The sequence below is a fragment of the Manis pentadactyla genome, chromosome 4, assembly GCF_030020395.1.
Source record: "Manis pentadactyla isolate mManPen7 chromosome 4, mManPen7.hap1, whole genome shotgun sequence".
Lineage (NCBI taxonomy): Eukaryota > Metazoa > Chordata > Mammalia > Pholidota > Manidae > Manis > Manis pentadactyla.
Window position 1 is genome coordinate 64,324,446 of NC_080022.1, and position 27,196 is coordinate 64,351,641.

Here is a 27,196-nt window from a genome sequence, read left to right on the forward strand (position 1 = left end):
TTCTTACCCAAAGAAGAAAGGAGAATTTTCTAGAGTGGTTAGTAAGGAGCAGGATGACAAAAGTGGCCAGAAGAGTAAGTGAGTGAGTGAGTGAGTGAGTGAGTGAGTGTGTGTGTGTGTGTGTGTGTGTGTGTGTGTGTGTGTGTGTGTGTGTGTGTGAGTTTGGAGCAGGGAAATGGAAGTTTTTAACTCTATGTGTACTAATGTGAAGAGAAAAGTGACCATGACTCAGCAAAAGGAGAAACTTGGCAATCAGAGTGACTAACCTGTCAGTCTGGGTCATTTACTCTTTTTTATTTTTAACCAGGCGAAGATCAGCTCGGCATGATTTGATTTCTAGAGTCCTCATAGATAATATTTAAGTACAGGAAAATAAAAATGACTAATTATTAAAATACTGCAGATTTGAGAATAGCCACATCGTCCTCCCACCCACCGATAGTATCAGAGTTTATAAGTCCTTCTTTGGTCCCCCTGAGCTTACACGCTCCAGCAGTTTTGCAAACAGAATTCATTTTTGTGCCAAATACTCACACTCACAATAAAATAAAAATTTGCACGGCTGTAAAATAACCTATAGTAGGAGCATAATATCCCAGTCAGCCAGGGTCCTGGAATCTTCATAAGTACAGATGGGAGACTGCTTCATGGGTTAGAGAATGGTGACAGTACTGAGCTGACTTGGATTCCCAAGGAATTGAAAGCAGCCATTGTGGTTTCCAAAGTGAATTTACCTCAAGGACACTTTCAGAGGTGGGGAGGTATTTCCTGTAGCCACGCAGACAAGCTTATAAAAACATCTTCTGTGACTTTTTTTTCTCAGACATGAACTGTAATCATTGAATGCTTCCAAGAAGAAGCACAACTCACTGCTTTTTGAAAAAAAAAGTTTCAAAAGCAAATGAAGACGTGGAGAACCATTTTGAAGCTCATAAAATTGGCCGTGATTAGTTTACCTTAGGCTGAAATGTCAGCCATATTTCAAACTGACAATATGTAGAAAAATATTTCTATGTAATTTCTTATGCCATGCTAATACCATTGCCAGAAAGGAAAGGTCCATTCTGCTCGCATGTAAACCCTAATGTTACTGAGGAGCATTTCATCAACTGAGAAACTTCGCCCTATTTTGGAGAAATTCTTGGCACAAACATGTTTAGAAGCATTAATTTTTAATTTAATGTAAATAATTTTAATATAATACTGGGTGGGATTTGAGGTGTTTGCCTATATGTGTATTAGGAATAGTGCAAATTAATAATAAATATTTAATATCTCCCATTTCTTACTAGTGCTGTGAGTACCTTTTCCAAAAGATCACGTATGTTTCTCTTTTTAACCTGAAAGATATCTAGAACTCACTGGACATCATGTGCATCTCAATTTCCTCAGCTCTATTTTGGGAAATAAAAACTAACTTTTGAAAAATTTGTCATAAAAATTGAGTAGAATAAGACAATAGAGTGTTGGGCAGGATGATTGGCCCATAATAGGTATTCAATCATGTTTATATCAATAAATGTAGTATACTATACTTACATATCTCTGTCACACTGTTTCTTCCCTTCCTCCCTCTCTTAGCCCCAGACAGGAATCAAGTCCTTTTTTTCTTGTAAGGAGGCAAATGTCAAGATTCGTCTTAGCAGAGAAAGGACTTGTTTTTCAAGGCAATCCCTTAGACCTTTGAAAATAGTTATGATTGACCCTGTTCATCATAGAGTTCCTCCGCCTGCCTCAGAGCTGTGTACTGAGGCTAAAAGCTCCCACTGATTAGAATTCTAAAATTATCTTGCCCTTCACGGTGCCTCATACAGAATAGGTACTAAGTAAAATTTCTTTGTTGTTTAATAGATGTCACCAAATTCTTAGCTTTCCCCAGGCTGAGTGTTTATAACAAGATATGCAGGTATAGAGTTAGTATGCTTTTGCAGAGGGAGGAAATACCCAAATCAAATATAGTGGCATTACTATAAAAAAAATTCAGTATTTTAGGCTTCAAATAAAAACAAGTATTTGACATCTAGGGGTTTTCTTTTATCAGGGACACAGTTGCCAAACCACAGCTGGCTGAATATTTGTGCTATTCTCAGTTTATAGACTCAGCCCAAGCTTGGTGATGTTTTGAATATACAAGAGAAAGAGATGAAGAGGTCAAGTTTGTTTTTAATGAAAAGAAACAAAAATAGGAACATGTCAACTAAAAAGGAGAATTGGGACTTGGTAAAGTGGAGTGGGATCAATCTTCCCAAAGGTCTCAGAAAATCTAGGGTCTCCATCTAGAAAGATAGTGCTTACTGAGGCAGAACTGAGCAAGTGGAGACACATGGAATAAATTTTCAAGCAAGGGCCCCAAGTCAAATAATATAAATGAGTTTGAGAAACAGCAGTACATTTAATACAGAAAGTTGAGATCACAAGATACAACGATAAGATTAATAAAAGGAGCCGAGATAACCAAAGAAGAGCAGCTCTTGGGTCACACCGCCCATTGGTGCCTAAGTGTTTCTTTTTATCACTGCTTACTGTAGTTTGAAGTGCCTTCAAACGTATGAATGAGTCTCTTGGCTTAGCAAGCTCTCCCAAAGCTTCTGATTATGATTAACAGTGTTTCATTCATCTAGCCGTGCACTCCTATGCTACTGAAAAATGGCTCCTGCAACCAAGTGGTAAACAGCAGCCACTTTTTCAGGTACCTCATTCAGGCAGTCAGACGAGACAGGACAGTAACCAAGCAGCACTGACATGTGGAAGTCACAGTCGACATGGCAACAGTAAAGCCAAGTGCATAGTAGAAAAGAGGGGCAGTTTAAAGATCACCAAGTACCCTCACAGCCACCGCGTTCACAGCACTCTGCCCAATTACATAGTTGTTACATCCACAAGAGGCTGTTGATGCCAGTGTTTGCCCTCAAGTTGTTAGTGGCTGACCTTATAATCTGCACAGCTGTGGCATCCTGATACGTTGTCATGAAACGGATTGTGATGTCTTAATTGATCACTTTCAGGCGTTACAATTGTCAAGTGAAGCCACTATGCTGATTCTTATTAGTTAAATTAAACCTTATTACAGCAGAACCAGCTAATTCACTCTAATGACTGGGAAATCCAATGCAGATTTGTAGGTTAGAACACATCCAAGGCTTTTTTGTTGTATCTTTCTTTTTTCTTTTTGGTATTTTTAAGATTTGTGAAGGTCATACCCCCTTTCACCCCCAAAAATGTTTTTATTATACAGTGAGGCAACTTCTTGGAACAGTAAGTGGAATGTAACCTCCCCAGACCATATACATCTTGGTGGTAAATTAGAGGATGCCATATGACAACACAATTTAAATCAGGCATTGATTTGCATAACTCTGAGTTTGGAGGACTCAGCTAAGTGTAATGGATATCAGGTCCTGCTGCAATACGCCTGGCAGGAAGAATACAGTGTTCTTCTTTATCACCACCCCTGTGGTCCTTGGAGGGCTTTACAAGTCAAGTTTTTTCAAAATTCTTAATGTTGACATCTCAAGTAGATAGATGTGTTTGTACATCTAGCATATTTTACAGGTGTGCAGTAAAAATTACCTCGAAAGAGTAAAGTTAAATATAACTGTTAGCATTCAAAATATGATGGGAAATACATGGATGTTCATCAAAGCAATTTTTATAATAGAAAGAATCAGATAATAACTAAATTCCCACCAGTACACAAATGGGTACATTATGGTATATCCACATGATAGAGTATTTTGCAGGCAATAAATACATCTCTAAGGGTTTTTACTAACATAGGAAAGTTTAATGATGTGAAATTAAATGAAAAAAATCAAGGCTACCAAATTGTATAAATGTTCTTTCTCAACCTGTATAAAATAATAGAATTAGTAGGAGGAAAATACTACAAAATATTATAGCAGTCATTGAATAGTAGAAATATGGTCAGTTTTCATTCTTTTGTCTATTTTTTTTTATTTTTCAAGTTTTCCATAATGAGCCCACATTACTTTCAAATTCAGAAGACAGAAGTTTTTAAAAGCATTTTGAGCAGCTTTGTTATGACATTTGCTGCAAAGTAACTATTCAAGTTTTCTTAACTCCACCAGGTCTAGAAATGAGCTCCTCTCTTCCTTCCCTGATCCTGCTCTTCCTAAAGCCTCCTTCTTCTCAGTTAAAGGCAGCTACCAGTCTTCCAGTTGCTTAGACTTAAAATATGAAGTTGTAAATCCTGAACTCCTCTCTTTCTCTCAGATCACACGTTCCATCTACTGGTCAACCTGGTAGGCTATACCTTAAGAATATATCCAGTGTGTCACCAGCTTTTTGCTACCTCCTCTGTTGTCTGACCTGATCCAAGAAGCCACCAGCCTCACTTGCTGCAATTATGGCAGTGGGCTTATAAGTAAAACACCCTATTTGATGTCACCCTGTCATCTCTCTGGCCCCAGGACCTACTCAGTCACCTCATACTCTACCAGGCCATACTGCTGTCCCCATTGTTCCTCTCCTACCTTGGGATGTTTGCATTGGTTCTGCTTTGCAAGAATACTCTGCCCCCCCCTCAAATATCCCATAGCCAGCACTCTTACTTCATTTGCCTTTTCTCAGGTGTCCTTTTACCCTTGGGGCCTTTACTGATCACTCCACCAACACGTGTGCATGCACACGTACATCCAACCCCATTCCTTGCTTTATTTTCTCTATTTAGCACTTATATCCATCTAAAATATTTATATTATGCTAAATTGTTTATTGCCTTTCTCCCCCTAGTTGAATATAAGCTCTGTAAGGGCAGGAATTTTTATTTAAAATTTTTACAGACTGATAGTTGCCATAGGGGAAGGGATAGGGAGATGAGGGAAAAAGATGAAGAGGATAAAGAGATACAAACTTCCAATTATAAAATACTTTAGTCACGGGGATGAAAGTACAGCATAGGAAATGTAGCCAACAATATTGTAATATCTTTGTATGTTAACAGATGGTAGCTACACTTATCATGGTGAGCATTTTGTAATGTACCTAATTGTTGAATCACTATGTTGTACACCTAAACCAATATAATGTTTTGTATCAACTGTATTTCATTTAAAAAAAATTCACAGTTGAATCCCTAGCCCCTAACATGTCTGGCACATAGTAGTTGCTCAATAACTACTTGGGTTCCTACCATTGATAGGAAGACAATCTGTTACACTGTGTGGTAATTATCCAGGTGACTGTTCTGAGGTCCTTGCCTCTCAATTTATCTGCCTTGGTTGAATCTTTGTTAGGTTTATATGTTTTTTTCTGGGTTGCTTTTCTCTCTTTATCTAAACCAACAAGCAATTCTAGATGAATTGGAAAAGTACATTTTTTCCATAATGTTAAGTTCAGTGTTCAGACTCCTAATAAATTTTTTAATTCAATTGTTTTCATTTCCTAACTAAACCATTACATATTGGTTATGGTTTTTTGTTGTTTTTTTTTTTTTGTGTGTGTGTGTGTGTGTGTGTGAAATTGCTCCTGTGTTTTTACAAGGACGTCTGGGGAGTGGAGTTAAAGTGAAGACAGACACCGGTTCTTCTCTTACAGAGTTTGCTGTTTAGAGGACAGAAATAACCAAACAGTACATTAAAGCACAAAACAACTAGTAAAGTAAGCATGTACTCAGGCTGAGAAGGGCCACTAACCAACCAGCCTGCTAGAAATATACGATCAAGTGTCAGATACAAAATGTGGAATCTCACAGAAGGGAGATGAGGAAGATATATACCAGCAAACACACTGCTGCTTTACCACTGTTTGAAAAGACAGCATGACATTTCTTCATGTAGAAGGGAGGTGGCAAATGGAATTTATTTGCTTTGCTCAGGAGGAAAGAATACAGGGAATAATGGAAAGAACAATGGGTTTAGAGTTAGAAGATCTATATTTGAATTTACCACTGCAGCTTGAATCTATCATCTACAAGTCTGAAATCTGATGTTTAAATCTCAATGAGTCTCTATTACCTCACTGGTTAAGAAAAAGGGAGTGGTTAGACCAGCACCAAAGGCTATCATCTCTGTCCATCCCTTCTTTATCCATCTAGAATAAAACAGTAACACAAAGGCCAGTCAACATGGTGACACAGGGGAATTTTTTAAGGGTTTCTGTAGTACTTTTGCTAGCCTGAGACTTGTCTTAAGTAGTGCTTGGTTCTGAAAAAGAACCTTATCATTTGCTGAATTTTTCATATTTTCATCAACTGCTAATATAAACATTCATGCATGTATGTAAAATACAGAACTGATGTGTGCATATATTCCTTTTGCATTTCTTTTATTAGGCATCATCCTTATTAAAAAGATCAAATCCATATTTCCTTATTCCATTTGAAATTATGGTTTTGAATGAAAAATCATCATTTAGAGTAGAAAACAAATGACTGTTTTTCCATTTACATTTTAAGCCAACACAAAGGGATACGAATTAAAATAATGTCTTAACAATCTCTATTCACTTTTTAAATGGGAAGCATGTCCTTAGCTTGATAACCTGTGGTAGCTACTATAGGACTGGTATATATATTTCAGAGCTATTCCCACACTCAGCAGCTATATGTCATACCTGAATTTTCTGTTTTCCCAGAAGGACTTGTCCAGACAGGTGGACCTTACTGACTCACGTGTCTCTCTCCCCTGCCTTGTTTCCCTTTCTGTTTTTCAGCCTTTGCAATTGGACTGTGACCTTTGTGCTATAGTGTCAAACTCAGGTCAGATGGTTGGCCGGAAGGTGGGGACTGAGATAGATCAGTCCTCCTGCATTTGGAGAATGAACAATGCCCCCACCACGGGCTATGAAGAAGACGTTGGCCGCACGACAATGATCCGAGTTGTGTCCCATACCAGCGTTCCTCTTTTGCTAAAAAACCCTGATTATTTTTTCAAGGAATCAAACACTACTACTTATGTTATTTGGGGCCCTTTCCGCAATATGAGGAAAGATGGCAATGGCATCGTTTACAACATGTTGAAAAAGACTGTTGACATCTATCCAAATGCCCAAATTTATGTGACCACAGAGAAGCGCATGAGTTACTGTGATGGAGTTTTTAAGAAGGAAACGGGGAAAGACAGGTGAGTCTTCTGAGAAGCAGCCTTATTGCCTTTTATGCTAAATCTTTGCTGCATCCTTTTGCCAGCTCTCAAATGAACAGAGTTATTTTTCAAACTGATTGATATATGTTTTTGACTATTATGATTACTTGGTGAGCCAGCAGCGAGGCCCCATTAATTCCACCTACACTACCTTCTGTTCTCTCCATTTTTATTGGCTTGAGGCTCCAAAAAACACTGGATGCTTCCCCAAGATATGTTTAGATTTGTCCTGATTTAGCTCAGTATGCTACTGGTTAAATCAGATTTTAGCCCAAAGAGGAAATCTACACATTTCTGTTTCAAAACAGAATGCAGATACGCCCTATGATTGTGTATGCCATAACTTGGTATCTAACATGTTAAGCAGAATACCATATTGATAGTATGCATTACTCAAAATCATTAATAGTGGACTCTTGAAGAGAAATGAGGTATGAATACTCAATTATCCAAAAATCAATTTTGCATTTTTTCATTGTATGTTTTTTCTGTAGCATTCTATAAACCACCCTTCCCACTTTCGATTTTTGAGGATTGCTCACCTCATTCTTCTATTCCTTACTTCTCCTGCTTCCTCTCTCTGTTCATTCATCCCTTATCTCCCATATAACTTTATTGCCTACGATTTTTTATTTCTCTTCAGAAAGGTAGCCAGTATATGGCAGAGAAGTTGGAGTTATAAATTGGTCCCTTTTACTTCATATTTCTAGTTCTAATAAAGAACTGCTGAAGGAAAATATTGAAACCAATTGCTAAAGTTTGAAAATTGCTGAAGGAAAGTATTGAAACCAATCTGTGAATTTTGCTTATTAGTGTAATACCGTTGGCTCAATTGAGCATCAGCAATAAGTTCAATATTACAAATGAACATCCTGATTTCCTCAAAATGTTTATTTTTCACTTTGCAATATTATCAAATCTAAACTTTTCACTCTATTGGGATGTGTGTTTGTAGGAGGAAAGTTTCTTATGTAACTGGGTATCATTTGAATGCTAGTAATTACATTAAAATTTTATCTGGACCAAGTCTCCTTTTGATAATGTAGGCTGAATTTAGCGTTTTCTACTTATGAACGCCAAAAATGCACAGCTGCATAATGAAATACAAAACAGGAATAGCCATAATACTGGCCCTTTCCACTGCTACAGTTAGCAGGAAGAATCTCAAGGGTTAGATTTGAATCAGTGAGGCATAAGCTTTCCAAAGATATAGGCAGTAGAGATAGAAGAAGCAGGTGCATGCTTCAAAGAAAAAAATCTCACATGGGCATAATTCTATTTAAATATGACCAATTTCAAGGGGCTTTGGAAATTTCTGGTCTCTCATTAGCCCAAAGTAATGCAATTAATTAGATACATTTGGTTTTTCATTAGTCATAGTTAGCCTTTGGGATATCCTCAGCCATAACTGTATGCCCAGAATCACGTTGGGGTATTGGGGAAGAGCTCAGTGTTCCTTACGTTCCTATGGGTTAATATCGTGTTGGCCTTTGCCGTGAGCTTTCAGTGAGAGAGCACTATCTCAGGTATGGGGACTGTCCAAGAGGTGGGAGAGAATAGCTTTGGGAGATTCATTTTCCTGCTGGTGATGAGGAAAACTATGGTGGCAAAAAGCTCACTTGGTAAAATTAATTTGCAGGTTATCATTCAGTTGGCAGAGTTACCAAAATAAAAGTAGGGGTAAAAAGCCAGAATGATTTTATGATGCTTTCCTGCTGTTTTCTATTCCTGTTTGGTTCTTCACTGAGTACTGCAACCAGACCAAAGAAAACGGCTATGCTAGTGTTTCAGAAATGAGAAGAGGGGCTGGTTTTGATAAAATCTGGGTGTCTGACAAAATGACCTCAAAGGCTGCTGTCTCCATTTGGATTTAAATCAACATCCTAACTTGAACTGTGCAGATTTTATTGTCTAAGTATTTCCCATAGTGACTGGATGTTCATTGCCAAATTTCAAACAAGAGTATTTTTTAACTTTTTTATGAAGGAAAATGTCAAATTTACAAAGTAAAGAGACTAATCGTGTAGGGGACCTCTGTACGCCCATATTCAGATTGAATAATTATTAACTCATGGCCAATCTTCTTCCATCTATACCCCTGTACACCTCCTCCCTCCCCGAGGATTATTCTGAAGCAAATGCCAGACACCACATTTCACTTATAAATATTTCAGCATATATGTCTAAAAGATAAAGATTCTTAAAAATCAATACAATGCCCTTGTCCTACACAAAAATAAGCAATACTTCCTTATATGTTATATGTTTAGTCTGTTTTCAAATTTCTCCAATAATCTCATCAATATTTTTAAGAGTTAATTGAATTAGGATTAGGATCAAAGCCCATACATTTTCAAATCAGGAATAGAATAAGGTCTGCATATTACAATTAATTGATATGTTTCCTGTATTTCTTTTAACTTATAGCTTCTTCTTCCTCCCCACCCCCATTTTTGAAAAAAACCTAGTCATTTGTCTTATAGAAATATCCACAGTCTAGGTTTTGCTGATTGCATTCCATGATATTTCTTCTACCTTAGTATTTATATACTGAGGCTTTAGTGGAGTCAGGTCTAGTATTTTGTTCTTTTTTAAATCCAGACCATTACATGGTACTTCCTTCAGTAGGAATACTATCTAGCTTTTTCTCTTTTTATGTTAACAGTCATTAATGATCATTATCTAGATCCAGGAATTCATTAGAAGTTACAAAATGGTGATATTTCATCATTTCTTTTTTATTTATTAGCTGATATACTTTATAAAGAGAAATTTGCCCTCTTTAATCATTTGGTTACCATGAGATAGAGGATAATACCAATTTTTCTCTTTATCAATTTTAAGAAATGGATCCCTGGTACTTTCCAAAAGTGAGTAGTAAGTTTATTATTTTCAATACTTATATATTGACATATACTTGAACATATTTGAAATATTTAATTTCATTAAAATTATGTTCTTATGCTCAAATTGTCCTATTTTGGACTGTGGAAACCTCCTCCAATTGGCCCTTAAGTCCTTTGGGTATAGCTTTGGTAGTCTTGAATAGCTTCTTCATCTCTTGCTAATACAGAATACTTCAGACTCTTCTTGTATATATCCTGATGCAAACCTGGTTTTAGATGTTTCTTGAAAGAACTTTGTCTTCTTAGTATTTAAGAGAGCCTAATTTTGGTGTTATAGCTGCTAATTGCTACTGGATTGGTTTTTGTTTCTTGGTCTTTTTACTGGACAGAGCTGGTCTGTAAACCGTATATACTGTATATATTGCATAAAGGTAAAATCACTGTGAGTTCAAATGGAAACTACCATTTCAAATTCAGGGCTACTGATTATTATTTTATGTCATCTACCTTACATCTGTTTCTTCTTTCTGCCATGCCAATAGCCACAGGTCCTAGAGATACCAATGAAATTGCTTATCTGCTTTACCCCACAACATACGCATAACAATTTTAGGATAAGAATAACAGCACAACTAGAAACATGATTACTCTAAGCAGTTTACAGTATTTTAATTTTTTTAAGATTATTTTTACTTCCCAAAAATTTAGGTTATTTTACATTAAAGAAGATGTTTTAATGGCAAGCATTCATATAGGCCCATGCTCACAAAATGTGTGTTGGTTATATCCTAACAAAAGTTTTCAGTCCTTTTTTCCTAAGTAAATAGGAGAAAGTTCCATGGTATATATCATTTTATTTGACTTTTGTTGTAAAGCTGTTTTGGTTGATTTGCCTGCACTTACTGGAAGTGCTTGTTTGTATCATCAAGTTTTTAATGGAGAAGCTATTTCACCATTATGATATCTAATTTATAGAATTTGAAAAAGTGTGTCCCTAGTAGTTAAAATGATTATTGATAGGAAAATGATTAAATGGAGCTCCTCAAAGGCAAATTTACTTCTCCGCTTTGTCAAAATCCTTTAAAAGAATATAAGCCCCTCCCCTTTTTAAGGTGGTGGTAGGCATCTTTTTCTTTTTCCAGTGGTTTTTATTTTTGTCTGAAGGGGCTCCTTATGTGGAAACAGGAAGTAGCAAAAGAAATATGTATACTGTTAAATTTATTTAGAATGTGCTTAGACCAATTCATAGGCATATTGGAATAGTTTTTAAACCCATATGAAATTTAATTTGCTTTCTTATCAGTTACCGACTAAAATTATTTGGCTAGTCAATTAGAATGGCTGACCTTGTGAGAGGTGCTGGGAGACCAGGAGAAGGCTGCTCGCCCTCTCTCTCCATCTTCCAGGCCCCGTTTTCTTTGAAATTCCATTTCCTTGCATGGTGGTCGCCTTTACAGTTTCACTCACCAAATATTTTGCTGGGAAACAACTTTCAACAAACCAGAAACCTTTGGACTTAAAGGATTTATATTCAAAATAATCTGGACCAAATGGATCACTTTTTCCCCTTCAAATGATTAGCAAACAAATATTAGCCTGCTGACATGTACACATTTGCATCAAGACATTTGAAGACTGAAATACTCTAGATGTGCTAATGGGTGGACAGCAGCACATAGCACCACACTCAACATTTGAAGAATGTGATTTATGTGCCTGGCCATGTGCTGACGCAGACCTAGGTTAGCTCTCCTAGAGAAGCAATAGAGAGCCCACGTAAGATATTCTTCTTACCTGTCGGCAGGTGGACAACTGCAGCTTGCATCCCACTTTAGAAAAATTTTGGCAAATGCAGGCACATTATTTAATTAAGTAATAATTGAGAAAGCTACAATACCCATTAAAAGTGGAAAGCTAATTCAGAGCTGATAAAGGGCCTTGAACTGCCCTAAGTAGGTCTTAATGAGCTGGCACCAATATGGCTTCGCCTTCAGGGTTAGATGAAATTAATGAAAGCTAGCAGCAAATAGATCAATGTTTAAGACCTTATTGCCTCAAGTGCAGAGGATGAGAAGGGAGGGAGTTACTTTTAAGAATCACCCAGGAAACAGGATGCACAAAAGTCACTTTCGTAAAACATTGTCAAAATGGCAAACTGATTTTGTAAATATCAGGGCAGCTACATGGCTAATACTCGCCACCATGTTTCATCCATTCCCACTCAGTCTTAAGGAGAGAAAAAGAAATCAGTGATGCGCATTTCTCACTGCCTTCTGTTGGGGACAGTTTTGTCCTCTTCTGTGGTTTTGCTTTTTCAACTTGGCCATTTTGGAAGCTTCTTGTGCTGCTGTGTGATCAAATTTAGGGAATAAATTGGTTCACCCCCCTTAGGTTTGCAAACTCCTAGTTTCTAGAGTGGGAAAAGTTTCAACCTTCTCCCCTGAGAATTTGGGAGCTCTCTGAGTCCTTTCTGTTGGGGCACAAGGCAGACAAATGTAGTGCAATGAAGAGATGGAGGAGTGAAACCAAAAACACAATGAAAGTCTGTGCTAGCCCTAGAGTCGGCACAAGGCACAGAAAGGTGCCTAATTCACTGTGAAGTACTACCACTCTACCTGGACTCCAAAAACAAAGATGTCCAGTTATTTCTAACCCAGAATAAATAGATACTAACCCCCAGGAAAACCTGGACCAAAAGAAAATAGGCAAAGTAGAAAAATTCTTGGATTGAAAGACAGGACACAGTGTTAAAAATAGTATTTTCCTTTTTGAAGCTGATCTTGCAACTATAGCATCCCAGCACTTTTTCAAGAGCAATGTTGACACACCTCTGTTAACATGAATTAATGTTCCCAACCCAGCTGATGTATTTGGCAGGAACAATAAGTCCACACAGCAGTCTTGTGCAGACCCACAGGACTTCTGAGTCAAAAAGCATAATGAGGCATCCAGGGCTATGTTTTCATGCTTACAGGCATTGGGAAACAAGGGACTGACTTCCTTTTTCCTGTTATTCCTGATGGCATCCTGTGACCCACATTAGGCCTCCTCTATAATACACATGGGCTGGAAATTAAAAATTCAATGAAAAAGAAGGAAGAATCGATTTTAATATGGGAGGATGGTAGGGATGTTTGTAATTTCTCAAGCTATCAGTACCAGCCTGTCCTGTGTTTAAAAAATACACATACAGGCATGCACACTGAGTAAGATCATGATATTTGACAAGACAGCTTAGTTTAGGATCAAAATGAGAAACATCTAAGATTCAGTGATAGTACTATTAAAAGGAAGGCTGTACAAGCTGTAGAAATCAAGACCCCTGACCAGTATAGTTAGGGAAGTAATGTTCTCCTGGGCCTGAGGGTATGACTTGACAGAATGGCTTGCTCCATAGCCAGATTATACTGCATAGGGAGGAAGTGGCAGTAGACGCTGATGCGGAACATTCCCTCAATAGAAAGGCTTTTGAACACTACAGAGGGAATGAAACTCAAAGACAAAGGAGCCTTAAATTAGAATCCTCATTAAAATATAACCACACTTTTAAACTATGTAAGGGCTTTAAAGGGCTTTTTCTTTTCTTGTTTATGTATTTATTTTAAATCATAAGATTTATCTCTTCAGTTGATATACATCCCTCCTATAATTTGGATTTCTCCCCTCCTTTGATTTTTTTTCTTTCTTTTCTTTTTCTCTCTCTTTTTTTTTTTTTATTAACCATGTCCATCTCTTTTCAGGTTTAGGTCAAAATCAAGAAAATGAAGAATGGTTATACACTTGCCCATGAAAAATATAAACCCAGGGCAATCTTCTTTTTCTTCAATTTTTGCATGCTGTGGCTCTTAAGACTGCTGTTTTGAGGCTTTTCATCCTATGCTGTGTCCATCTGTACTACTGGATTTTTAATTGCTTGGACAACCATTTCATAGTACCTGGCATAGTATCTGAGATGTTGTAGGACCTCTAAAGATGTTTGTTGAATTTTTGCTTTTCTAAAAACAAAAATAAGAGACTTCTTATTATATATGGTACTACTGACTTTCTAAATGGACTTCCCTTCTCAACAATCTTTCTCACTAAAAAATGGATCCTCTAGATCAGTACAGTACTTTTCCTCTTTTTTTAGTATAGTACTTTTCAAACTGTAATGTACATATAATCACCTGCAGATGCTGGTGATGGGGAGTGAAGCCTAAGAATTTGCATTTTGAACAAGTCCCCAGGCCAGGCCAGGCCATGATATTAATCTGAAGATGATGTTTTTTGAGTTGCACTATCTTAGATTGCTTTGATTGAAGGGACAAGACAACATTCTGCTGTTGCTTGAGCTAGAGAAATACACAAGTGAAGAGTAGCTATTCCCCAAACAGCCTTGGTAATCTGCTTGCAGTTGGCCCCTGTTTCTGTGACTATGCCCTGTTTCTGGCCCACTAAGCAAGGTGCCTAGAAGTCTTTAAGAATTCAACATGATTTACTTAGATAACCTTACTTTCTGTATTTGTCCATTTCTCTTATTGGGCAATATACCTCTTAAGCTTAAGAACAAAGACTGTGCCCATCTTCATTTTCTTTTCAGACCTAGTATATCAGTGATTTGCCACCAAAATACCAAACAAATGTGCTGTTTTCACTCTACTTTCAGCTAAATGGCCCACAGATTATTTCAGGTTTTCTTGAAATAACCACTGGTTTAGGCCTTCTTGCCTCTCATGTGCGTGACTACTAATACAGCCTTGCCTCTACACCTATGCAGGATGGTCCCTTGGGCCTAAATTTCCCTTCCTTCCATCACCACGCACACTAATGCATCATTTTTGACCAAATCAGATGCTACCTCCTCCATGAAGTCTTTTGTAATATTGCTATTTAGAACTCAGATTTCCTCCTCTAAAAATCCACAACAGCATTTGGACATTCAAAAATAGAAATCATCACTCTCTTCCATGTATTATAGCCATGTATGTCCAGTCTCTCCAGGTTGTCCATAAACTCTTTGTCTTGCCTGAGGGGGATTGCCTTGGGCAAGTTCACTCTGGATTCAGTGAGACCGAATATCAACAAGGGAATGTTAGGGGTAAAAGTGTTTATACCAAGCTCATTCTCATGGTGGCAGGTCAAGTGTTGGAATCACATCTCCCTCTGGCAAGTTCTCAGTCTGTCTCTGTCTCTGTCTTGAGGCAGAGCACTGGACAGAGATTTTTCTATAACAACAGTGACAATAATGGCTCATTGCCAATGGGTGTGGAAGCAGTAGCCTAGCAGTAGGCCAATGACAGCAACAAGTAGTTTGGGTTCAGGTGAGGATCCTGGCCCTAGGGACTTCCATTTTCCCTAAATCAGCTCTTACATATTTGTTTGTTTCCCCAGCACCTGATAATAGTGTTTGGATCTAATAGATACTCAGTACATTTGAAGGATAAATGAACAAATAAGTGAGTAAAAGAGTGAAAGAAATAGTACCTGATGGTTTTTTTTTTTTAAGTTTACAAGTCCCTTTGGCATTCATTGAAATACTTGTGAATTTCCAAACACTTTTCTTCAGTTTATAGGGGTCACAATAATAGCAAACAAGGCAAGTTCTAGGATTGGATTTTGATAAGAAAAGTCTCCACAGTTCTACTCAGACAGACCTCCCCTTGCTCTGTCTTACCCAAAGGTTGGCAAATCTATTACCTCCCCTTAGGATTTTGTGACTGGGCACTGGGTTTTTAGTACGTCACTGACAGAGCCATTCCTCAAATACAGGTCTCCATTTTAGTTTCACTTCAGCGGCAAAGTGGGTTACAAGACTTCACTCACAGTTCCGTTAGCTGTCAGTCACCTGGTGAAAGAACAATTCCTCGCTCCCAAACCCAAGGTTATACTCTTGGGCCTTAGGAAACAAATACCACCACCACCATAGGAGGCAGAAAACAAAAGACCCAAGTAAAAGAGCACTGATTACTTCCCAACTTTATCTTCTTCTGTCTTGCAGAAAACATTTATTCTTTGAGAACAAAGAAAGTAAATTACCTTCATGAAAATTCTTTTAAGTAACTTCATAATGAACATAAAGAAAAAGAAAAGTCGCTGTCTTCCAACTCACTGCATAAATGGGTGATGAATTTGTACACAGAGGAAAATTAAGGAAAGTGTTTTGACATAATTCTGATCATATCACTCTTCTGCTCAAAACTTTGGGATAGTGCCTATTTGCCTAAGAGTAAGAGCACAAGTGTTTACAATGACTTGCAATTACTTCCAGGGCGATCTGACCCCTTGTCTTTCTGACCTTCATGTATTAAACTTCCTCCGTGCTCACTCTGTCCAGCCACAGAGACTTTCTAGCTGTACCTCAAACCGCTAGGCATGCTCTCTCCTCCAGGCGTTTACTTTAGCTCTGTGCTGAGTTCCCCTACCTCCCCGTATATTGCACGATTACTTCAATCATCTCCTCAAGCCTTTGCTCATTCACCACTCACTCAGTCTACAATGATACTATTTAAAACTGAAATCCTGACTTCCCATAACCAGCATTTCCAGTTCTCTCTACCTTGTTCTACATTTCCTTTCTTCCCCCATAGCATTGTTTACCTTCTAACATTCCATCTAATATGCTCACTTACTTAATCATTTGTTTTTGTCTATCTCTCCACTAGGATATAAATTCCATAAGGGCAGGGATCATTGTTTTTCTCACTGATATATCCCAAGCATGTAGAATATTGCATGTCGTGTGGTTAATACATAATATTTGCTGAATGAATGACCAAGAGATGGAAAAACAATTAAATAAATAAAGGATTCAGGCAAACTTGCAGAACTTGTCTCAGGGGGGTCTATGAAAGTAGCTTAAAAAGAAGAAAATACATAAGGTTAGAAACGGTATAATTAAGGTAGAAGTTTAAGGCCATTTGTTGTTCTGCAAAAGGACACTAGGATGGCAGCTCTCTTACTCAGAAGAGATCATGTCACTCAAGGAATTGGTCTGCCTGATTTTTATTCTTTAGCATATGGACCAGTTGTTTAAATAGAATTGACCTAATTAGTTGGCTTTTTGGTATTCAACAGAAACAGCAAAAATCTCTGACTCTTATTTGGTTTGGTAGAGCAATGGATTCCCAGAGTGAGCCTATATCAGAATCAACTGGAGAACTGGTTAAAACTCAGATTTCTGGGCCTGTCCTGAGAATTTCTGGAAAGTTTGTTCTGGGCAAAGCCCTGGAGTTTGCATTTCCTATGAGTTCCCAGGCAATATGCTGTTGCCACTGGTTCTGGGACCAAACTTTGAGAACCACTGTGTTAGAGAAAGATTCTGAGGTCTCAGTAATCATATTCTATTATTTTGAAAACATTTGGTCCTATCATCTTTGTACTATTGGTATAGTGTTATATGAGCATTGCAAGTTATTTTTATGGTGATATTTTTAATGGTAAGAAGTTTTTAACCTCCTGTGAGAATCCTAATACAGCTCTTTCATTTTAGTCTTCACTTTCTTAAGCTCTTGTTCCCCTGTAATCATGCCAGATGGTGCTACTCCTTAGCTTATGAGGAAGTGATGCTTCATCATTCTAGACAGAGAGACAAATCATTCTGTTCTCTGTTTGTGAGTCCAGAATCAACATTTGGGTGTATGTTCGACCTACTATTTGCTTTACAATTTTGCTCATTAGGTATTAATTACCCTAACAATATATGAGATAGTCATTATCCTTCTGTCCTGTATTTTTTTCAAATTATATTCACTTAAAAGTTCACATTGGCACTGTCTGACAACTGCCATTGTCAAGTATTACCTCTACTAATATACAGTTTCTCTTTTGCCTGATTTATCTGGGGTAGGTGGTTATCTAGGAAGTATATCCATAAAATTAAGATGCTGGATAAAATTCCATTCTCTGAGTCACCATGTTCCAAATGGATAACTGGGGCAATTGGCATTGCTTATTTGAGAAAAACAATAAAACTGGAGGACAAGAAAGTAACATTATGACCAAAATCATTGCCTTCTTTTTCATTCATTATATATATGCCATCTGAAGAAGGCAGAATGAGGAAAGCATATAATTTAAAGGAAAGTATTAAGAAAACAAAATGAAACAAAACCTTAAACACATAGACGTTGGGAAGGTAGGAGGGGAACATTTTCCCATGTGAAGTGGAGAAATAGTTAAAATTCAGAATCTGAAAAAAAAAACATACCTGAGATATTAAATTATTGAAGCAAAAACAATTTTTTAATTTATAACTTTCATTAAAGAGAATTAAAATTATTCCTAGGTAATTCATTCAAAGGCACTATTACAGGCGTAGGTGTAACAGTTTCCTGATGTGAGTAGTTTGTATGTTCTCTATAATAATGCTCTCTATACAGTTGCAATACTGAGCATATCAAATTTTCTTGAATCTGTTGATTGGAGAGTGGGAAAGAGAGAAGGAGATAGAGTTGGAGGCTCTGGGAGAGGTTGTCAATCTGTCTTAATTCTTCTAGCTGATAGCAGATATTTTGCCATTAAATCATAACTAAGAGTTATTATGTTTGTGATGAAATGAGTATCCCATAGCAGAATTGTATCATTGAAGAGGTGAAAAAGCTCTGAAGGGAAATGCAAAACAAAGAATGTTTGTTATTTAAGGTGACTTCCAATACGTAGTCTGTATTTCTAATATGTTATGCAGTCCTTAACGAATTGGGTGTACTTAGGAGTGCATTAAATTTTCTTCCACCAATGGAGCAAATTTCACTTAGGTTTTCTGGCAATTATAATTAATTTGTCCTTTATCTTCTCTTCATCTTAATTCATAACTCATCTGATAGCTCACCATCCCACCTTAATTATAAGAGAAGACCCTTCCAAAGATTGAACTATTGGCAACTCTGTCACCTGGAAAGAGTTACATAAAATATGTTAAGAACAGAAATGACTGCATAACTGGTTTATCATATTTTTCATAGCATGTGGATTCTTGGTGAGCAGAGAGCATGTTTCTGGTTTTTTGCTGCCAAGCACATTGTGGGTGTTCGGTAAATATTAAATAATAAGAATTTCTTAATTAAGATGAACATTTTCTATATAAAGCAGATGGTGCTCAATAGGAGTAGCCCATTATTTACAAGTATGACACAAGGTGCTGGCAATCGTCTAAGCAACATGACGCTCACTTCAGATGCCGATTATCTGTTAAAGCAAACTTTTGTGGCAAACAGCTTGATCAATATTAATTAATGTTTGTGATAAAAATTGTGAATAAGGATGGACTTTGTGTGTATATGTAATTCTGCTGTTTTGATTATTAATATTGACTTCAACTATAAAAGTATTTCTTGCTATTTTATGCAAGGCAAGTTTTGACAAATCAGTGTATATCAGATTTTATTCCATAGGTTCACCATTTGATTTGAATCATCTATTATTGCCTGATTTCTAAAGGGATTTTTCTTTCAGGTCCTTGCAGTGTCTCTTTGTAGTTGCTAAAACTAGATGTGAACACCTCCATGATATTTGCAATGCTTATATTAGTAGCTGAAACCTCAGTGGAGCTAACGAGAGTTAATTAGACATTCCCAAAATACACATCATTTTATGATTTTGCAGATCACCCCGATGAAAATAACAGTCTAATTTCCTCAAGTCATGTAAATTATAGTGAGAGGGATGATGAGAGTAGGCAGTTCTCACTTTGGAGAAGTTAATTTTGTTGTCAGCACACCCGTATTTCCAAAAATCACAAACCACAGGCAGAACTTTTTAGCACAAGTGAGATTTGTTGATCATATACTGTTTCTGTTTCTAGTCTGCCCTCTATAGAGGGTCTATGCAAATAGGGGCTTTCAAGGATGTAAAACTAGCAGCTTCCTCTATTAGGAGCTTAATGAGCAGCTGCCATGCTTTCTCATAAAGGAGAGAAAACATCCTGTGTACTAACATGTACACACACGCCCTCACCCACTTTACACTCACACCAAGCTATTCTGTTTAGGCAGAGTTTTTATTTTGGTTTGAGATAGGCAGCAGAGCATGTAGCATTATCCAAGTCTTTTACAAACATTTCTTTCCTTCTTTGAGCACACATTCCCCCAGAGCTAACTAGGTGTCAGACATTGTCCTGGACATGGGGAACTGATACTTGAAACATATTCTCTAGTTTTAGTGGGAGCTTATCAGTGGCCCTGGCATGTGTTGGCAGGTTCTTTGCATCTGATCTCACCACTTCATTTTTTAATGTTTATAAATCATGCTCATCAGGCTGTCAGTAGGTAGGAAATGAAAGTAACTGAGAAACCCTGCAAACACCAAACAAATCTGAGTGAGCTAAAAATATGTTGACCACAAGGATGTGCAACAAACCAAGATGTGTTCTTTAAGCAGCAAAACTAAGTATTGTGCCAAAGTCCAGGATTTACCTCATTGTCAGATAATCAGAGATTTCACCTGTGCTCTCTGCAAGCTCTATTAAGAAATCATGACCATGTGCTTTTCTACAAGCTTGGAGTCTGCCAGAACATGAGCTCATAAATATGATAGCTTAAATAAGGCTTATGATAATATAGAAGATGAATCATCTTCTTATTTTGAAAAGCATATATTCTATAAATCAGTACGTCTGGAATCCTCCCAGAGACTTTTATGATTTTTCTCCCTCACTTCCTTTCAGTCTTGATTCAGATGTTGCCTTATCAGAGAACCCTTCCTTGACAACACCCTCTGTCTGCCCCTTCCCCCAACCTGCTTACCAAACTCTATTTTACCTGCTGTCACGCATCATGGCCTGATATATAATGTGTTTGCTCTTGTCCGTCTTTCTCCCACTAAATTGTAAGCACCATGAGAGCAGGACTGCATTTTACCCAGTTCTGTATCTCCCCCTCAAATAGCACTGGGCACAGAGGTGACATTCTCCACCCAGTTATTGAGTGGGTGACGGGAATCCGTTTGGAATTGTTAGTTTCTTTAACTTATGAGCAATATTGGCCAAAAACTCGTAGGTTTGGACGGGAACTTAGAAATCTCTATCCCACTGTGTCTCAACATTTCTCATACCAGTATTCTTTGTTTGATTTTAGCGCTGCAGGTTTTACACTTTGAAAGATGGGATCTACAAAAAAACTGTATTTGTTAAATAATTTTTCATTTCTCCATCTGAGACCAATGTAAATGCCATCAGAAGTTCTGATAACCAGAGGTGATATAGTTACAGCTAAAAACCATGAAGTGGATGTGTCAATAAGATTTTGTATTGGATAATGATTTTTTTATTTGACTTTTTGAAATTGTATATGTAATTCAAGGGTCTCTACTGCCAACTTCATGATCCCCTTCCACAGAGATCTCAATAAGGAAACTCCAAACCAAGGTCAAACACATCACATAGGTGAGGTAACCGAAGACCAGCATAGTTTTAGTGTCATGCCTCTTATTGTAGTGAAACTTCAATCACAGGGTCTTCTGAATACTAGATTAGTGCCTTGTTAACTGGTCCATGTGGCTTTCCCACCACTGAACTGAGCATCATTTGCAGTGTTTCTCAAATGTAGTCCATGGCCCATTTGTCTTAGAATCTTCTGGAGGGTCTTAATAAAAATATAGCCTTTCAGCCCTAAGGATTCATAATCTCTGGTAATGGAGCCTAGGGCTCTGCCTTTTAATCACTTTCCCAGGTGTGCCTTACACAAACCAGTGTCTGAGAACCTGTCATCTGTTATGTGTCAGGATTCTTGATTCTCCTACATTTGAATGGTAAAACAAAACATTCACATCTTATCGGCAAACTATATGAATACATATTTGCTGAACACTTTGCCCAACAGCGTTTCTCGGGGAGGAACTCTGGGCCATGCTGGAATCTGTTTAGTTTTACCATCACGTTACATAATATAAGCTATGAGCTACTTTGAGATTTTGGATTTAAATCTAACTAGCTTATTTATTTCTTCCACAAACTTTACAGAATGCAAGTGCCAGGGATTATGTAGGAATCTGGCACAGCCCTAGCGTAGTTAGGAGAGACACGTGGTTTCACAGGGCTACAGGAAGCCCTGAGGAGCACACTGTGATGCCTCCATATGAGGCCTTGAAGACCAAGTAACACAACCAGCATGGGCCAGGGGCTTTGGGCCACATTTTGTAAATCTCTTCTCATACCCTTGACATCTCTCCAAATCCACCAGATAGTCTCCAGTTTCACAAAAAGAATAATGAGGACATTTGTGAGTTCTCAGAGATAATGAGCAACAGCAAAACCTGGGTATTAGATGTTATTTCTATTGCTATTGGTATCAGTTTGCAGGACCTATAATCAATTGCCATATAATCATCATCCAGTCACATCATCCATTGCCTTTGCTCTAATAAATGTCCCCCACTCTTCATCATCTTTGGGGATGAAGATGTAGTTCATCAGCATTTTACTTCTTGACATACAACTTGGAGATTGAACAATTCAAAAAAATTTCCCAGAAATGGTTTTGTGGGACATTCATTTAATTATCTGAATGTTGAAAGCTGTTTAAGACATTTTTCAAAGGTGGGACTATTGAATATCTCATACCATGGAAACTCTTCTAGGAAAGAGTTGAAGACTTAAGGCTGCAAAGAATGAGGGAAAATACACTTGCGAAAACCTTATAAACTAGAATATCTTATAAGAATATTAATATATATATATTTTTCCATCTTGGAATTTCCTCAGGCATGTGTTGAATGAGCTGACTTCATGTTTGTAGTTTTGTTGTTTTTTCCACGTTCCTTTGCAGCTCCCCCCACAGCCATCATATTGATTTCAACACTCTGGTTGGTCATCATTACAGGAAAATGAAAGCATTAATAACATGGTCTCTATGGACAGATTGTAATAGGAAACCTTATAAATAATTGCCCACTAATGGGAAAATTGAAAATATGCACTGTATTATAATGGTCATAATGTAATCATTAAAATTACAGTTATGTGACAATGAAAGAACTCATTATGCATTAGTTTATCTTTACATAATGTTAATAGCTAATGAAAGTGTGACAATTGCATCTAATTAAATTTAACAACATTTCTGCACTTCCTGTAAATGGTCTATATTTTGCTTGAAACAGTGTATGTGGAGACATTAGTGAAGTGGAGGTCCATCTCCATTGTGGTTTTGAAGTGTAACCATCAGTCCTACCAGAAACTGTAACTTAATGTCTTTTTGTTAAATGAACTGGAAATCTTGAGTCCTTACTAGCTTTATAAAAAGGCTTCTTGGATTGATTGTTGATATGGTTAAAATACCCATTAGCCCTTTTCCTCCTGTAAATTTGTGTGTGTGTTTGTACTTGATTCATTTGTCTTATCTAAAACAATAGACTTGTAATACTAAATTTACAAGTTCGAGGATGTTCACCCAGATTTGGGTTATAATGCTGGGTGAGAGTAGGTGCTGTGAGGACATAGATTATCCCCCATCCTGTCTGTGTGGTCTAGGTCAGCCCTGTGTGTTTCAGCTTTCTTTTGTGTAAAGTAAGAATGAAAGTAATAGTATCGGCCTTCTGCACTTTTGTTAAAAGTAAACTAAATAATATTTATGAATTTCATAGCCAGTGCCTGACACATGGTAAACATTAGTATTAGTTATTATTATGAATTATTTTACATCCATTTTATAATATCGAGAGAACAATTCCACACTAATGCCACTTTTCCTCTACTGATATTTTATTGTTATTTAGGTAACCATTCACTTTTATTTTTCTCTCCTTTAAAAAAATGTCATTACACGATCATATTGAAAATAGCACAAGGGCCTTCACTATGTGACCAGCATATGCTCCAGATGGAGTTGGGAGATGGCTTGGACGAGTCACCAGGCTCTCCCACTGCTCACATTTCACTCTTAGAATGAGGGACTCTGGGGTTCCCTGTAAGCCCCTGGCCACTGTCACCAGTCTTTGGTCATGAGGAAGCATCAGGAAGCAGAGACTTTTCAAGGAAATTCATGAAGTTGGCAGACCATTCAATTGCCACTCTACTTCCAAGAAGCCACGGCACTGGTCTTTATTTTTCTTCTATTCCCTTTATATATTAACCACAAATGAAATGTTTTCTCCCCAAGAGGACACATCCACTCGTTAGTGGCTGAGTGTCAGCCCTCACTGCTATAGGTTATCTCCATCTCTGATATCACTTGTGAACATTGGTCTCTTAAACTAGATTAGCTCTTGGGCATCTTCTTCTATGTGAAACTTAATCTGACTAAAACTTCACTCTTCTTTCCAAACCAAACTCGGATTACATTACCAAGTCCCCCATTTCTTGCTTCATAATATTGATTATTTGATTACATGCTCTATTTTTATTTCAAGGTTCTCATTATCTCATGTCTAGACTATTAAAATTTTCTCTGAATACTCTGTTTCCTATCCTTGCCCTTCAATCCACATTTTGTACTTCTATCAGACTAATCAAACGAATTTATTATTTAAATCAGACTGAATCAGTTTTGCATTTCATTCACCTACTTGCCAGTCTGTGATGACCCCCTCATTGCCTATAGTGTCTTTTATCTGGCATTCTTGTTCTGAGTATTTTGCCCTACCTTCTCTCCAAGTTTGCCACCAGCTAGCGCTTACAAATACTCTCTAGCCCAAACAAGTCAGCTCATTATCCCCCAACACACTCTGAGCTTTGTATCTTTGCTGACCATTTCCCCAGCTAAAATGCCCTTCCTTTGGTATTGTTATCATATAAATCTGTTCAGGCACAGCTCAACTCTTTCATGGTGCTTTCTAGCAGCCCTATTTATCTCCCCCTCTTATGAATTCCTCGGGCATTTATTTTTCTGCCCCGTATCTTGCACTCTGCCAGGCTGCTTTGGCTTTCTTATGCTTTATGAATGGTTCTGGCTGGCCAATGAGATAGGCAAGATTGGAAGCCCTTCAAGGCTGTCTTACATTTCTCTGTGCAGACTATGGGATGTGTATTACTTCCTCAACAAATATTTGTTGATGAGAATGTCAATTTTGTAAGCACTCGGAGACAGTACTCAAAAGACTTCTTGCAACTATTAGAATCTGTCTGGAGCTGATTTCATACTTAGAAGGAAATTTTTCTAAGCCTTTTTCTTACAGGAATCTTGTAAAACCCCTTGACAGAATTAAGGGCAATCCCCTTTGCCCTGAATCAAAGACCTTCTCCTTGGGGAAGTATCCTTTCAGCTGGGAGTTCATGGGAGAGGACAGATATGCAGGGATCCGGCTCAGCCCGGGCAGCCCCATCTGCTGCTGAGGGCAGCTGACTCAATCTCCCACGGTAGAAGGGCCTCTAAGTCATCTTGTTTCTGAAAGAGCAGGTGCTGGCTCATCAGCAGCTAATGACACTTGGCAAACCCCAGGAACAGAAGCAGTGAACCCTGAGTATGTGTGCCTCAACTATGTCACTACCTAACTAGGTAAGCTTTGACAAGTCACCTCCCACAGTCTTAAGGTTTTATTTTCTCCACTCCAAAAATGGATCAACAACTCCAACATCAAAATTTGATGATTTTTATTTTTTTAATCAGAAGTTAGATAGACCCAAATCCACCTGATGTGTGTGTGTGTGTGTGTAGCTCTTCATTTCATAGAGACAAGGATGTCACAGATTCTCTGCTTTGCACCCCTCGTCCCCACCAGTTCTCTATCAAATCAGTTTCTCCCAGAAATCTCTTGCATGCTGCGTTCTCCCCTGTGTGTGAAGAGCTGCTACGGATATGGGACATGGGAATAGGGTAAGATGCTGACTTCCTTTTAGAATGTTTAAACACTGAAAAAATTTCGGCTGAAAGGTATAGTTAAGTTGCCTTCACTGATCTTTTTCTCTTTTATGATGCTGAGTGATTTACCCTTTTTTGAGTTATGGATTTTGAGTATAACTGGAAGTCTTCCTCTTTCATTTGAACCACCTAAACTATTTTTATTCTTAACAAAAATAAAACAAAGAAATTGAGCAGCTCACAAACTTAGGCCGTCTCTGAGGGTGAAATGTAGGGTGGGGGAGCATCTCCATTCTTCCGTCGCTTTCCTTCGGGCGGCCGTTCTAACTCGCTTCTGCCTCTTGTGCTCTGTCTCTTCTCTCTCCTCCCGGGACCTGCTCACCCTGTTCCATCTGTATTTCTTTGCTCTTCCTCAGAGTTCTTGCCTCTGCTCTTTATGCTTTTCAGTGCCATGTTTTTTTTGAGACAGGCTCATTTGATCACTTCTTCCTGCCTTTGAAAACTTTCTCTGTCCTTTTTATCTTCTAGATTCTGGGCGTGCTTGTCATTATTTTGTTCTTATTTTGTTCTTGTTCTTATTTTGATTTTATTTTTCCTTATTTATTTTGTTCTTAAAGATATGAGCAAAGAAGATTTTATTCTCACTCTTATTCCAGGTTTCCCTTTCTGTTGTGTTTTGTAATATGAGTATGCAATATGTTTTTAAGTCGGAAAGGACAGTTAGCAGAGTGGATGGTGGGGTTATGCATGAGTTCTGCTTTCTTCGTTATATGGCAGCTCACCCAGAAACTAATGTGGCAGGAATCAGACACAGAGGTATTGAACTTTGGCCAGAGAGTTGGCCCATTTTTATATGCCCATAAAATTGTTGCCACTCATTAATACATGTGAACTTAGGCATGATATTTCATGACTATAAACTGTATTTTCTGAAATTGATTTGTGATACATATATACAAATATTTATAGTTAAAAAGCAATATAACTATCTCTGTTTTGACGGGGAAAAATATCTTAAGTGCTTGGCATTGGGTCTTGCTCCTAGCTCTCCATCAGACCTCCTTTTCCTTGACTGTCTTCGCCACCAAGTGTGACTACAGTAGCTGGCTGGGCTGGAGATGGACTTCCGCAGTCCACAGGGACTGAGGAAGTGACCCCACAGTTAGCAGGCACCTCCAAAACTGCACATGGGTCACTTCCAGTGAATCCCAAGGCCAGACTTTGCTCCCAGTTGTTCCTGAATTGAAGAAATGCAGGGAAGTAGCACTAACTGCTTATGAAATCAGCATCCTTAGTCCAATTTGATAATTTTGAAAGCTGCTGATGATAGCAGATAGGGATATGATGAGATAAGGCTTATTCACTATGATAGTATCACATTGTGATTACAGAGGTTTTCTTTTTAATTTTTAATTTTATTTATTCACTCATTTATTTTAGCATTGTTATTGATTGCTATTATTGATTACTTCATGCTCATTTGAGTTGCATGACAAGTGTTGCTACTTAATCACTCCTCTGTACAGTACAGACACAACCT

The 27,196-nt window shown here is 37.7% G+C and overlaps 1 protein-coding gene across 5 annotated transcripts in view; it reads left to right on the forward strand.

Annotated features, from left to right (window-relative positions):
• The window catches only part of ST6GALNAC3 (ST6 N-acetylgalactosaminide alpha-2,6-sialyltransferase 3), a 647,729-nt gene that overhangs the window by 332,742 nt on the left and 287,791 nt on the right, over positions 1–27,196 (forward strand). For 4 of the 5 annotated variants that reach the window (XM_036890108.2, XM_036890105.2, XM_036890106.2 and 1 more), the window contains exon 3: positions 6,673–7,082. In XM_036890108.2, coding sequence (XP_036746003.2) covers positions 6,673–7,082 — 410 coding nt within the window. Of the gene's footprint in view, positions 1–6,672; positions 7,083–13,689; positions 20,128–27,196 lie in introns of those variants that run through there. The other variant, XM_036890109.2, reaches the window with a different exon arrangement.